Raw genomic sequence first — 15,474 nt, 5'->3', positions numbered from 1 at the left:
GTTGGTAAGACGATATTTTACGTCAAAAAAGTGACAAACACGCGACAGCATAACCAACTTAAAATGTTGTTTAAAACCGTTTGGTGCTTTTACAAATTGTTTAATACAATAATGTCGGTCGTTAAATCATGAGGACATCGCAACTATTTTAGTTCGAATCTCGACGACGCAATTAATTTTCAATTTTTGTATACACAGTGGATCAAAATTCTATTCCATGGGTTGGTTTTGACGTTTTAAAGTTGAGGCACTTCCCCCTAGACGGCGCTACTAAAAAATCAATTGTCAATATAACTATTATATCTAAAGTTTAAATAGTTTTAGGGTTCTTGTACAATTAGTGGATGTGATGTTTTACCATTGTAATACATTTACTTCGATAATAACCAAAAAATTGGTCCAAAGTTGTTTCAACAGAACTTCCCTCGCACCAGAAGTACATTGAAACATCCATCATTTTCGAGTTGTTTTTTTTATACAATTTTATGATGACGTCATCAACATTTTTTTCAAGGACACGCACACTGGGATTGGTGCAGTGTACCACTTGCTAAGATAAGACTGATTATGGCACATTACATACCCCCTGAGAAAATAGAGGGCGGGTGGGCGGAGCTAATATTTGTTAAAATAAGACTGATTTTGTTAAATAACTGAACAATATTAAGAGTAATAGCTGGAATGAAGAGAGGGTGGGTGGGCGAGGCTATTGCTTGCTTATAAAAGATTCTGTAGGAAAAAGTTAAATTTAGCCCCACCCACCCACCCGTTCTATAATTTGTTTCTTCAGAAATAAGAAATAAATGTTGCAGCAAATAAGTAGTATACTAAAAAAATACGATTAACGCTTTTTTGACAGCCTACGTTCCATTAGTTCCATTCTCACTTTACAAAAAAACATATAATTCACCACGCCCACCCACCCCGCCTCCATTTCAGTCATCATTTTATATAGTCCGAATCAAAGGTTGGATTTCAACTAAAGCGAGATAAATTCGTTGGAATGACCCCAGCCTGTGTGGGCAGAGCCAGTATCTGCTAAGAAATTAAAGGGTGTGTGGGAGGGGCTTGTACTTGCTAAGATAAGACTGATTGTGGCAAACTACATACCCTCTAAGAAAATAGAGGGCTGGTGGCTAGTACTTGCTAAGATAAGATCGATTTTGGTAAATGACATATCATCTAAGAAAAAAAAGGGTGGGTGGGCGGGGCTAAAACTTGCTAAGATAAGGCTGAACAATATTAAGAGTAGTCCCTGGAACGAACAAGGGGTGGGAGGGGCTTGGACTTGCTAACACAAGACTAATTATGGCAAATTACATACCCCCTAAGAAAATAGAGGACGGGTGGACGGAGATAGTATTTGTTAAAATAAGACTGATTTTAGTATCCACTGAACAATATCAAGAGGAATCACTGGAATGAAGAGGGGGTGGGTGGGCGGGGCTCTTGTTTGCCTATAAAAGATTCTTTTGGAAAATGTTAAAATTAGCCCCGCCCACCCACCCGTTCTCTCTTTTTTTCAGAAATAAGAAAAAAATGTTATATCAAATTAGTAGCATAACAAAATAAATAAGATTGATTTCGGTAAATAACTGAACAATATTAAGAGTAATCACTGGAATGAAGAGAGGGTGGGTGGGCGGGGCTATTGCTTGCTTATAAAAGATTATATAGAAAAAAGTCAAATTTAGCCCCACCCACCCACCCGTTCTCTGATTTTTTTCTTCAGAAACAAGAAATAAATGTTACAGCAAATAAGTAGTAAAAAATTATGATTAACATTTTTTTACAGTCTACGTTTTATTAGTTCCCATTCTCATTTTACAAGAGAATATATAATTCACCCCGCCCACCCACCCAACCTCCATTTCAGTGATTCATTTTGTCTAGTCCGAATCATAGGTGGATTTCAATTGAAGAGAATTGTTGGGTGGGCGGGACTACTGCTTGCTCACAAAACTAAACTCGATTTGCAATTTTTCAATTTTTAAATTTTTTTATAGTACTTGCTAAGGTAAGACTGATTTTGGCAAATCACATATCCTTCAAGAAAAGAGAGGGTGGGTGGGCGGGCCTAGTACCTGATAAGATAAAACTAATTTTGGCAAATCACATGCCTTCTAAGAAAAGAGAGGGTGGGTGGGCGGGCCTAGTACATGCTAAGAAAAAACTAACTTTGGCAAATCACATACCCTCTAAGAAAATAGAGGGTGGGTGGGCGGGGCTAGACTTGCCAAGATAAGATTGAATAATATTAAGAGTAGTTATCGGAATGAAGAGGGGAGTGGATGGGCGGGGCTAGTACGTGCTTATAAAATTCTTTAAAAAAACCTAAACTCATCTTCGCCAACTTCTTGTCTCCATTTCACTGACTTATTTTATTCAATGTAAAATGGAAATTGAAAAATAATAATTTGTATAAAATGAATATTGTATTCCCAAAATTTTCTGGGAAAATGGAGTGAATCGTTTCTGATTTAATCAATAAAATAAATTGACTCATTCATTAATTTTTTTGAGCCACCTGTATAAACAAATCTAAGAGATATGAATACAGTGATAAATTACAAATAAAAACTCATCATGTTTCGCACATTTTGGGTAGAATTTATTTCGGAAAATTTTGAGATGTCGTCCTCAATTTTTTAACAAAGATGAGCAAATACATTTTGATCAAAAATTTGCCATGCTTATGATAACTTTAAAACCTCTGGAAGATTTCGAAGCATTCGGTTTTCCAGTTCCTGATTAAATCAAAAAAATAAATTCACACATTCATTAATTTTTGTGAGTCATTGTGTATAAGCAAATCCCAAAAATATTAATGGAATGATAAATGACAAGTACAGACTCATCATATTCTGGACATTTTAGATAGGATTTATCCCGCAAAATTCCAAAATGTTTGTTTATAAACCTGGATTTTTGAGGTGACGTCACATCATTGGTGGGGATGATTAGACAAATTTTGGTTAGCGTTTTACCGTCTACATGATATTCCTAACATAAATACAAAATTTGACAAAAATCGGCCCAGTACTTTTGGAAGTTATGTGTCTAATAAAACTCGGAACGGCAGACAAACAGACAGACAGACGGACGGACAGACAGACAGACGGAAACGGGAGACCTATTTCTTCGTATTCTAGGGATCATGAAAAGTCGAGAAAACATAAAAGTAGAAGAGTCGGCCGACGGTCTCGACTACAATACTTCCTTCGCTAGTAGATGCTACTAAGATAAGACTGATTGTGCCAAATGATATACCCTCTACCCTTCATTTTCTTACAGAGTAGGCCAGGGGCCCCCCTAACACACGACCGAGGTACTTTATTTTGACCAATTTCAAAATTTTGAAATCGAATTTCATTTTGTAAATACAGTACAACCTCTATAAGCCGAATTCACGATTATCTGAACATCCAGTAATCCGAACAGAGGCTATTTGAAGTCGATGCTTCTTTAATCCGAACAAAAACTCTGCAATCTGAACTGAACTTGAAAACACGCACCTACTTGCAAAAATGACGCAAGATCTTTCTGCATATGTTGTATGGAATATTTTGAAATTTTTAAAAATTACGATTTCAATGCACTGAATTAATTAACTAAGTCTGGAAAAAGGTTGAAGTCATCGAAGAAATGAGGGCCGAAATCTACAAGAAAAAGTATTTAGTTAAAATTCGAAAATCGTCGAAAATGGGTCGAAATTTGCATGAGGAAAAATTTATTTTTGAAAAAGTTTCCTAAAAATTCTGAAAAAATTAAGGGATATATGTATATCCCGACGTACTGATTCCAAAAATATAGCATGTTAATGGTAACCGAGCAATGTATTCGGAAAATTCGGTGTGAAATTCGAATTTTTCGAAATTTTTAAAAATTGCGATATTTCAACTGGACGAATCTGGAAAAATGGTTTAAGTTATCGAAGAAATGAAGCCAGAAGTGACTTCTGATGCCCAAAATCTACAAGAAAATGTATTTAGTTAAATTTCGAAAATCGTCGAGAATGGGTCGAAATTTGCATAATGGAGGTAATATATATGTAATTGAAAATTTCCTGTTTGAAAAATTCATCTAAAAATTCTGGGTATACATCCCGGCGTGTTGATTCCAAAAAGATAGCGTGTTTATGGTCACGGAGTAATATTTTTTTAGAATGTATCTATTATCCATTGTTGCTTAAGAATTCTTTAATTTTGTTTAATAAAATTATGGTTTATTTCTTGAAGTTTGTTTTCAACTGTGTATGAAGTTGTTATTCAATTCCCTTTCAGATTTTTGGGAAAATTGCTGATCCGAACAAATCGTTAATCTGCCTTTTTTCCAATTAATTCGGATTATCGAGGTTCTACTGTACACTATGCGTGTAACGAAAACAACCAAATGTCACCCATGTTATGTGAAAAAGAGTATACTAGCTAAAATTTTATAATTTTTTTTGTTTAGAACGAATTTCTGCGACATAAGTAAAATCGCTCAAAAATTGCCCCCCCCTAAATGAAATCCTGTATCCACGCCTGGTCAGTCTTATCTTAGCAAGTACTAGCCCCGCCCGCCCACCCTCTCTTTTCTTGGAAGGTATGTCATTTGCCAAAATCATTCTTATCTTAGCAGGTACTAGCCCCACCCACCCACCCTCTCTTTTCTTACATGGTTTCTCATTTGCCAAAATCATTCTTATCTTATCAGGTACTAGCCCCGCCCACCCACCCCCTCTTTTCTTGGAAGGTATGTCATTTGCCAAAATCATTCTTATCTTATAATGTACTAGCCCCGCCCACCCACCCTCTCTTTTCTTACAGGGTATCTCATTTGCCAAAATCAGTCTTATCTTGGCAAGTATTGGCCCCGCCCACCCACCCTTTATTTTCTTGGAAGTTATACCATTTGTCAAAATCAGTCTTATTATAAATAAAAATTAACTACATATATGTAGACTATTAATAGCCTGGAACAATAACACGATAGACAACATAGAATGAATAAGGTGCTCCTGATGGGTTTGCTCCCAACAATATATTGTTTGTATGATTCGACCTTGAATTGGACAGTTGTTGGTAATCCGCAGCAGAATGAGCAAGGGAATTTGCATTCATGCATTGTCATCGTTTGGAAATCGATTTTATTGTCCCAACATTTCTATGTGAAAGAACTTTTTATTTTTGACCAAATTTGTCTGAAAATTGCTCCCTTCTACACTGTTAACTGGTGTTTAAGAGATTTTCAGTTCAGACACAAAAAGATAACTAACTTTTTGGTTGTGAAATTCATCAAAACGTCGAAGAGTCCAATACTGAAAATATGAAATGCTAAATGCTCTAGAGATACGTTAAATCGATGATAATTATCTGGAGAAACACTGTAGGTACAAAAAAATTTCTTCAGACAATAGAGAAATATAAGTGCTGACGATTTCGATTACAAAGTATCTCATTTCCATACGACCTGCTGTTACTTCTTTATGACTGACGAAATTAATGAATGATTTTGCATAAATCTGGCAATATTGGCTTTACCATGTGTTATTGACGCAAAGCTGACTTAATAAAAAATTGAGGTTAAAAAAATATTTACGAATGAACAGACGTCGAACGATTGTGCTTTCTATTTAACAAATTCAAGCAATAAAAATCCACCTTCAAAATACAAAATAAATATATATTCTTCAAAAATCCAAACACAGTTATAAAAATATAATAAAAAACCAAATCGACCTAACTCTCCGTCTTCGCAATGACCTGCATATCCTGCATATCATCCCTCCACTTCGGGATAAACAACGAGGCACACGTATGCTCCCAAATATCCTGCGGGTACTTCTCCTCCGCAGTCCAACACTCAGTCGTAATATCATAAAACTCTATGGCCGCGGTACTCTTATCAAACATATCATCACTATAAAACCCCCCAATAAAAAAAATCTTATGATCAACACAAACAATCCCGGCGTGGTACCGCGGCGTCGGGACCCTCGTGACCACCTCCCACCTATCATTCTTAACATCATAAGCATCTATAGTATCCACCAAAATTCGGGAGCGACTATCCGGGCCCTCCGTCCAGCCCCCACAAACGTACAAGTAGTCACCGATGGACAACATCACGTGATCAGCTCTCGCTCTCAGCATAGGTGCGCACGGCACCCACTTATCCTCGGTCACGCTGTAACAAAACATAGCCGACTGGATGGAATCCCGATCCATCCCGCCGCTAATAAACAACTTCGCGTCCATATTAAACTCATAGCTAGCACCAGCATGTTGGGTGATGTGCGCCGGGAGCGACGCCACCATGTACCAAGCGTCCAGCACCGGGTCGTAACATTCGCAAGTACTCGTCCCGTATTCGTCGATCTCGCTGGCTCCGCCTACCGCGTATAGCATATTCCCCAACACGTTCAACGAAAAGCGACAACGCTCGACGTTCATGGGTGACATAGTCGACCATTTGTCGTACCTCGGGCTATATTTAAACCCGAACGGGTGAATGTTTTCCTGGAGGGATTGGTTAAAGCAACCCCCTACTATGTAAAGTTCGTTGTTGAGGACCGCAGTCCCGAAGTTGCATTGTTCTAAATGGGGGATTGTGGTCAAATGTTTCCATTTTCTTTCACTTGAGAAACAATAAGTGATTTCGTTGGTGATTCCACTGATCCCGAAACCGCCGATTTTGAGGACTGCTAGCTCCATCCCGCGGGAGTTTAGCAGGTTGGGGGTGGCGGTGACTTTGTCGGCGTTGGTTTGGAGGTAGGCTTCGGATAGTACGACTTTGTAGAGGTCCCACTCGCTGGTGCGGTCGTGGAAGATTTTGCTGACGATGCTCTCGAGTTTGCGGCGGGAGATCTCCTGGAAATGGACGTAGTGGATGATGCGCATGGCGTAGGACACGCGGAGGTCGCGCCTAGAATTTAAAAAAAAATCAGAAAAGTCAAATTTTGCAGACATTTTAATGTTTAATTACTTGGAGTTGTCTACGTGGAAGAACCAGGCGAGGACGATCCGCAGCACGTCCGCTTCCGAACAATCCACTGGAAAATCCAAAGCCAAAAGATTCTCCAGTTGTTGCGGACTCAGTCTATAAAACTCCTTGGAGTTTGAAAACTCCAACAAATGCTCACTCATGAACCTATACACCATCAAGCGCAACTTCTCCAACGAGTAAGTTTCAGCGATAGTCGCTATATCGATACAATTATCGATGTCTATCTGCGACAATAAGTACTTGGAGCACGCTTGGATTACGGGTTCCATCTGGACGTGCGACGCCGCCTCCAACACATCCTGTATATTCCCCAAATTTAGCATAATTCTAGACGTGTAAGCGTAATCTAGCAGCTGGTGGAACCCAGCAGCGGTGATCCCATTCAAACAAATCTCGTCTTGTCGCGACTCCAACATGTTGTTTGTGAACATGGCACGAAAATAATCACTACAGGCGGATAAAACGACTTTGTGTGCCTTAAAAACCTGGCCTTCTATGATCAGAGTGACGTCCAGAAGCTCGCCTTTCTCCCAAAGGGTGTTCAAGCCTTTGAGCAGCGTCGTCTGGTGGGATTTGTGGTGGTAATACGTGTTGATCGGTTTATCATGGAGGAGTTTTTCTTTTGTTCGTGTCATTGTGGCTCGTTTAGCATACCTGCGGAAGAAAAATCGGATAAAGTGTCTTTTCTCTCCTAACAAGGTCTCCTTTCACTGATCGATTTAATATCGACCTGGATAATTAGAGGTAAATAGAACGGTTAGTGGAATGCGCCACAGGTAATAGAACTTGTGACGAGATAATCAACTTATCGAGTGTCGAAACTCCAAGCATGTGAAAATTCTCGAGATAAGAGAATTCAATCCACAAACTGTTTAAATTCTTGGCATCAGGTGCGAAATGTACGTAACGAAGAACGAGAAAATCGGAATTTTATGGTAGCTGTTGTGGAATGCCGTTATGAAATGACACGAATTAAATTGCAGCGATATAAATAAGACACAAAATTAAAACTTTGGTCGGTATGCAGTTTTTAATTTTTTTCAAAAGTTCGAATTACTTTCACGCTTGCGTGACTCACAGGCGCTAATTATATGAATCAGAAACAGGAAACTGATTAATAAATGCACGCATGAAGTACTAGTACCTGGAAAAAAATCGCGATTTTATGACTGATACGGTGAGATTAGATTCTAGAATTTTTTTGGAAACTGTCCAGCCAGCACGTGGTGAAGCCATTAAATTTGACCCAACTGCCAAAGTGGCGACGTCGGTGCACCATAATGGCTAACTTATTATGTTACACTTAACCAGGCAAATAAACAAGCCATTAAAAGTTAATTATTGAGTCGCGTTATCATTTTAACAACACAATTTGCGCAATTTATACAGGAATGTCGTTCCGATGAATTTATAGACATGTTAAGAATTAAAAAAACTACAACAATGAATGCCATTTCCTTTATGACCTGAAAACTTTAATCGAAAAATTGTCAAAATTTAATTTTGTCACGTATTTTAAGCTCCAATTATTTTCAATTGTTAATTAGTAGCTAATTGTCCTCAATTATTTTTTTTCGGGAAATGAATCGATTAAATCTTTCTGCCACAATTAGCGACAACGAAAAAATGTTACCCAACTTCATCGGCCGTGACAATTTTAGCTAACAAAAGTGGGATTTATAAACTTGTTGACGTTGAAGATCGCGTTACAGTTGTAGATTTAAGTTGATTACTAGAAAAATTTACCATTTTAGACATGCTTTAAGTTTCTTGTTGTCGAAATAAGTCTACATATATTAAGAAAAAAAAAGGCAAAATATATGCCCCGCCCACCCACCCGGTCTCAATTGTGATGATTTTTTTTATTCGTCGTGAGCCAAGAGAGCGGAGCTTAACTGCAAAATCCTCATTTTTCCACGAGAAATTAAAAACATGTTTTTGAGTATCGTGATTAAGCCCCACCCATACCCGCCCCGATCTCAATTCTCAATTGTGATGAATTTGTTTCTTGTTCTGAAAAGACAACTGCGTAAGTTAATTAAGAAAAAAGACAAAATATAAGCCCCACCCACCCACCCGATCTCAAGTGTGATGATTTTTTTTTAATCGTCGAGATCCAAAAAAGCGGAATTTAATTGCAAAATCCATATTTCTTTACAATAATTTACCATTTGGAACGTGATTTAAGTTTCAAAGAATAAAAAAAAATCATCACAATTGAGATAGGGTGGGTGGGCGGGGTATATACTTTTCCCTTTTTTTCTTAATATACATATTCCTTGAAGAACACAATACTCAAAAACATGTTTTTAATTTCCTGTAAAGAAATAAGTATTTTGCAGTTAAGCTCCGCCCCCTTGGTTCACGCCGAATAAAAAATTCATCACAATTGAGACCGGGCGGGTGGGCGGGCTTACATTTTGCCTTTTTGTTTGAGAATGTGTAGACTTTTTTTCACCACATGGAACTTAAAACATATTTAAAATGGAAAATTTCTATAAGGAAATATGAATTTTTGGATTTAGGCTCCGATCCATAATTACAAAATCCATATTTCCTTGTAAAAATGTACCATTTTAACTATTTCTAGGTTTCTTGTTGTGAAAAGATGGCTATGTGTATTTAGAAAAAAAGACAAAATATAAGCCCCGCCCACCCACCCTGTCTCAATTCTGATTATTGTCTTTTATTCGTGGTAAGCCGAGGGGCAGAGCTTAATTATAAAATCCTTATTTTTATACGTGAAATTACCATGTGAAATATGTTCTTAAGTAATCGAACAAGAAAACGTAAACTTTGAAATTTCGAAAATTTTGATGAAAATTGGTGGAAAATTGGTCTTGTTTTCTTGAATATGTCGTGTTCAAAGGACGATTCTGGAAAAACCATTGGAGTTATCGAAGAAACGAAAGCGGAAATGACTTCTGCGGCCTGAAATCTACAAGAAAATGTAAACTTTGAAATTTCGAAAATTTTGATGAAAATTGGTCTAATTTTGCATGGATTTGTAGTGTTCAAAGAACGATTCTGGAAAAACCATTGGAGTTATCGAAGAAACGAAAGCGGAAATGACTTCTGCGGCCTAAAATCTACAAGAAAATGTAAACTTTGAAATTTCGAAAATTTTGATGAAAATTGGTGGAAAATTGATCTTATTTTGCATGAATTTGTAGTGTTCAAAGGACGATTCTGGAAAAACCATTGGAGTTATAGAAGAAATGAAAGCGGAAATGACTTCTACGGCCTGAAATCTACAAGAAAATGTCAACTTTGAAATTTCGAAAATTTTTATGAAAATTGGTGGAAAATTGGTCTTATTTTGCATGGATTTGTAGTGTTCAAAGGACGATTCTGGAAAAACCATTGGAGTTATCGAAGAAACGAAAGCGGAAATGACTTTTGCGGCCTGATATCTACAAGAAAATGCAAACTTTGAAATTTCGAAAATTTTGATGAAAATTGGTGGAAAATTGGTCTTATTTTGCATGGATTTGTAGTGTTCAAAGGACGATTCTGGAAAAACCATTGGAGTTATCGAAGAAACGAAAGCGGAAATGACTTCTGCGGCCTGAAATCTACAAGAAAATGTAAACTTTGAAATTTCAAAAATTTTGATGAAAATTGGTCTTATTTTGCATGGATTTGTAATGTTCAAAGGAGGATTCTGGATAAACCAATGGAGTTATCGAAGAAACGAAAGCGGAAATGACTTCTGCGACCTGAAATCTACGAGAAAATCTAAACTTTGAAATTTCGAAAATTTTGATGAAAATTGGTGGAAAATTGGTCTAATTTTGCATGAATTTGTAGTGTTCAAAGGACGATTCTGGAAAAACCATTGGAATTATCGAAGAAACGAAAGCGGAAATGACTTCTACGGCTGAAATCAATAAGAAAATGTAAACTTTGAAATTTCGAAAATTTTGATGAAAATTGGTGGAAAATTGGTCTTATTTTGCATGGATTTGTAGTGTTCAAAGGACGATTCTGGAAAAACCATTGGAGTTATCGAAGAAACGAAAGCGGAAATGACTTCTACGGCCTGAAATCTACAAGAAAATGTAAACTTTGAAATTTCGAAAATTTTGATGAAAATTGGTGGAAAATTGATCTTATTTTGCATGGATTTGTAGTGTTCAAAGCACGATTTTGGATAAACCATTGGAGTTATTGAAAGAAACGAAAGCGGAAATGACTTCTGCGGCCTGAAATCTACAAGAATCAATCGATATTTCTTTATACAAATTTAGCATTTTAAACATGTTTTAAGTTTCTTGTTCTGAAAAGATAAGTACACATATTAAGAAACAAAGGAAAAATGTAGCCCCACCCACCCACCCTATCTCAATCGTGATGATTCTTTTTATTCGTCGTTAGCCAAGAGGGCGGAGCTTAACTACAAAATCCTTATTTCTCTAGGAGAAATTAAAAACTTGTTTTTGAGTATCGTGTTGTTCAAAGAATATTATGCATATTAAGAAAAAAATAAAGCCAAAGATTAGGCCCCACCCATTTCCGCCCCGATCTCAATTCTCGATTGTGATGAATTCTTCATTCGTTGTGAGATCGAGGGGCGGGGCTAAAATGCAAGATCCATATTTGTCTACAAGAATTTACCATTTCAAACGTATTTTAAGTTTCTTGTTCTTAAAAGACAACTGCGTATGTTAATTAAGAAAAAAGACAAAATATAAAAAATTTACCATTTGAAACGCGTTTTAATTTCTAAGAATAAAAAAAATCAGCATAATTCACATTACTCAAAAACATGTTTTTAATTGCTTGTTAAGAAACAAGTATTTTGCAGTTAAGCTCCGCCCTCTTATTTCATGGCGAATAAAAAAAATCATCACAATAGAGACAGGGTGGGTGGGCGGGCTTATATTTTGTCTTTTTGTTTGAAAATGTGTACACGTCTTTTCACAACAAAAAACCTTAAAATATGTTTAAAATGGAAAATTTGTGTAAGGAAATATCGAGTTTGCAATTAGGCTCCGCCCCACAATTGCCAAATCCATATTTTCTTGCAAAAATGTACCATTTTAACCATGTTCTAAGTTTCGTGTTGTGAAAAGGTGGCTATGTATATCAAAAAAAAGACAAAATATCTCTCCTACTTTGGGTTTTCCTTCTGCACACCACCGCAATTTGATTGGTTGAAAACCCAGCGTCAACGGTAACGTCAACGGCGAACGGCAACGTCAGCGACAAGTTTATAAATCGACCTTTACACAAACCCATCACACTTGTCTTGTTAAAACAAAAACAAACGACTTTCAGGTTTCACAGGAAACAAAAGAAAGTGAAGCGCAAGTTTGTCTGCTTTTGTGAATAATTCACCAGGAAGATGTTGCAAATAATGGAGGCAATTCGTTTCCGGTGGCGCGACAACAAAGGATTTTTCTTTTCTCCGCAAAAATCGCCTTGATTGTGTTTAATTGAATGAGTTTATGGCGACATCGTTACACAATCGTGATTCTACATTTGTAACCGACGATGGATATTTATACTTCGTTCCATTTGTAATGTAGTAAAATTATAATTAAATGTTTAAAACCGAAAGTTGGGCCCGTGAACGACCCCCAGCTCCATTAAACTCGTAATTATTCAAATTCCGCCAGTTCTCGTGAGCATCTGGGGCATCAGCCTCGAAATCAAATGTAAATAAATCCCAGGTGAACGTCCCGCCGCAAACCTGGTTTTTCTCGTATTTTCTCTTTGTTTACACCGATTGCATGTCGCGTGTAAACGTGGTCATTCCTTCGATAAGCGCCATTATTTTTATCAACAAAGCAAATAACATCCGTTTCCTAACCTCTATTTCTATGCAAACAATTCCTGTTTTGCTTACCGTATCACAATATTGCCGATTAGATTTCACTGTTTACTTTTCACATTTTTGATGGGACACTCACATTTTTCTTGTGGAAAAGAAATCTAGCATCTTTCCACCGCATTCGAGTTTTCGCGATTCGGGCTGGGAGAGATGAAATGAACGGATTGATTGTAATGGTGTTGATGCAACAAACGACCTACTGCCGGGTGGGAAAAGTTCGTCGTCTGGGTTTTTTGATGGTAGAGGAAGATAGGCAACCAGATATACGCCGGTCGATTGACGGTATAGTAGGGAAAGGGAGGCGGAAATCGGGTGTGGCGGTTGTGGATAGGGGAAAGGCGCCCAAATTGGAAACGCCAATTTTTTATGATCAGTTTGATTTCTTGCTTGTTTTAAATGAAAATTAAATTTTCTCTGTTATTACAGTATAGAAATTCGCTTATTTGTTCACTCCAAAAATGTGATGACGTCATGTCATGTCTGACTCGCCAGTATTCACATTTATAGGATTTTTTAGCCAAAATCTTCAAAAAATAGATAAGAAAGAGAGGAAGACAAAATGGGAAGAAAAAGATTTATATATTTTGATTTATTTAATTATTTACATTTACATTTTGGAATTAGTAACATTTATTTAACATTTAACAGTCCGAAACAGAGAGAGAGGGCGACAAAACAGAACTAGTAGGAGAGAAGTAAGAAAAAAATTCAAGAAATCGGATACTGAAATATCTAAAATTCGAAACTTCGGAAAATCCAAGAAATCTACCAGAAAGTCTAAAAATCAAAAAATTGAAAAATCGAGAAATTAAAAAACTGAAAAGTAAAAAAATTAAAAAATCGAAAAATTTAAAAATGGAAACACTGAACAATCCAAAACCCTAAAAAACAAAAATCGAAAATCGAAATATTGGAAAATCGGGAAATTGAAAAGTCTAAAAACTGAAGAATGGAAAACTGCAAAATCGAAAATTCGAAAAATCGAAAATGGAAAAAAGAAAAATCGGAAATTCAAGAAATCGGATATCGAAAAATCTAAAATTCGAACCTTCGGAAAATTGAAGAAATCTACCGAAAAGTCTAAAAATCAAAAAATGGAAAAATCGAGAAATTAAAAAACTGAAATATAAAAAAAATTAAAAATCGAAAAATTGAAGAATGGAAAAACTGCAAAATCGAAAATTCGAAAAATCAAAAATCGAAAAAAGGAAAATCGGAAATTCAAGAAATCGGATATCGAAAAATCTAAAATTCGAAATTTCGAAAAATTGAAGAAATCGACCGAAAAGTCTAAAAATCAAAAAGTGGAAAAATTGAGAAATTAAAAAACTGAAAAATAGAAAAATTTAAAAAGAAGAATAGAAAAACTGCAAAATCGAAAATTCGAAAAATCAAAAACCGAAAAAAGGAAAATCGGAAATTCAAGAAATCGGATATCGAAAAATCTAAAATTCGAAACTTCGGAAAATTGAAGAAATCTACCGAAAAATCTAAAAATCAAAAAATGGAAAAATCGAGAAATAAAAGAACTGAAAAATAAAAAAACTAAAAATCGAAAAATTGAAGAATGGAAAAACTGCGAAATCGAAAATTCGGAAAAACAAAAATCGAAAATGGAAGAAATCTACCGGAAAAATTGAAAAATCGAGAAATTATAAAACAGGAAAGTGAAAATATTTAAACATCGAAAAATTGAAAGAATGGAAACAGTGAAAAATCGAAAATTCGAAAAATCAAAAACGAAATTTCAATATTTGAAAAATCGGGAAATTGAAGAGTATAAAAACTGAAGAACAGAAAAACTGCAAAATCGAAAAATCAAAAATCTAAAATTCAAGAAATCGGATATCCAAAAATTTAAAATTCAAAACTTCGGAAAATTGAAGAAATCTACCGGAAAGTCTAAAAATCAAAAAGTAAAAAAATTTAAAAATCGAAAAATCGAAAATTCGAAAAAACAAAAATCGAAATAAGAAAAATCGGATATAAAGGAAATCGAATATCCAAAATTCAAAAATTCGAAACTTCGGTAAATGGAAGAAATCTACTGGAAAGCCTAAAAATTGAAAAATCGAGAAATTAAAAAACTGAATAGTAAATAAAATTAAAAATCGAAAAATTGTAAAATAGAAATACTGAAAAACTAAAAATTGGAAAAAACAAAAATCTAAAAACAATTTTGAAAAATCGAGAAATTGAAAAGTTGAAAAAGTGAAGAATGGAAAAACTGCAACACCGAAAATTCGAAAAATCAATAATCGAAAAAAGAAAAATCGGAAATTCAAAAAATTGGATATCCGAAAATCAAAAATTCGAAACTTTGCAAAATCGAAGAAATCTACGGGATAGTCTAAAAATCAAAAAATTGAAAGATCAAGAAATCAAAAAACTTAAAAGTAAAAAAAATTAAAAATCGAAAAATTGAAGAATGGAAACATTGAAAAATCGAAAATTCGCATAAACAAAAATTAAAAATCGAAATCCTGAAAAACAGGGAATGAAGTCGAAAAACTGAAAAATGGAAAAACTGCAAATCGAAAATTCGAAAAATCAAAAATCTAAAAAAGCAAAATCGGAAATTCAAGAAATCGGATATTGAAAAATCTAAAATTCGAAACTTCGGAAAATCCAAGAAATCTACCAGAAAG

General features: G+C 35.5%; 1 protein-coding gene across 2 annotated transcripts; it reads right to left on the bottom strand.

Annotated features, from left to right (window-relative positions):
- Positions 1-5,646: 5,646 nt before the first annotated feature.
- LOC135136387 (kelch-like protein 26) lies at positions 5,647-13,026 on the bottom strand. Of its 2 annotated transcripts, none has more exons than XM_064065636.1 (3): positions 12,906-13,026; positions 6,970-7,644; positions 5,647-6,909 (listed from the first exon to the last, which is right to left on the bottom strand). In XM_064065636.1, exons 1-3 carry the CDS (start codon positions 12,932-12,934, stop codon positions 5,724-5,726), a joined length of 1,890 nt encoding a protein of 629 aa, XP_063921706.1. In that variant the 5' UTR covers positions 12,935-13,026; the 3' UTR covers positions 5,647-5,723. The 2 variants fall into 2 exon arrangements, with proteins under 2 accessions (XP_063921706.1, XP_063921707.1); XM_064065637.1 differs by having other exon boundaries at positions 12,842-13,014.
- Between the last annotated feature and the right edge of the window lie 2,448 nt (positions 13,027-15,474).

The sequence above is a fragment of the Zophobas morio genome, unplaced genomic scaffold (assembly GCF_036711695.1).
Source record: "Zophobas morio isolate AGI-343-1 ecotype UQ-CSIRO unplaced genomic scaffold, CSIRO_AGI_Zmor_V1 ptg000026l, whole genome shotgun sequence".
Lineage (NCBI taxonomy): Eukaryota > Metazoa > Arthropoda > Insecta > Coleoptera > Tenebrionidae > Zophobas > Zophobas morio.
This window is presented reverse-complemented; position numbering and strand designations above follow the sequence as displayed.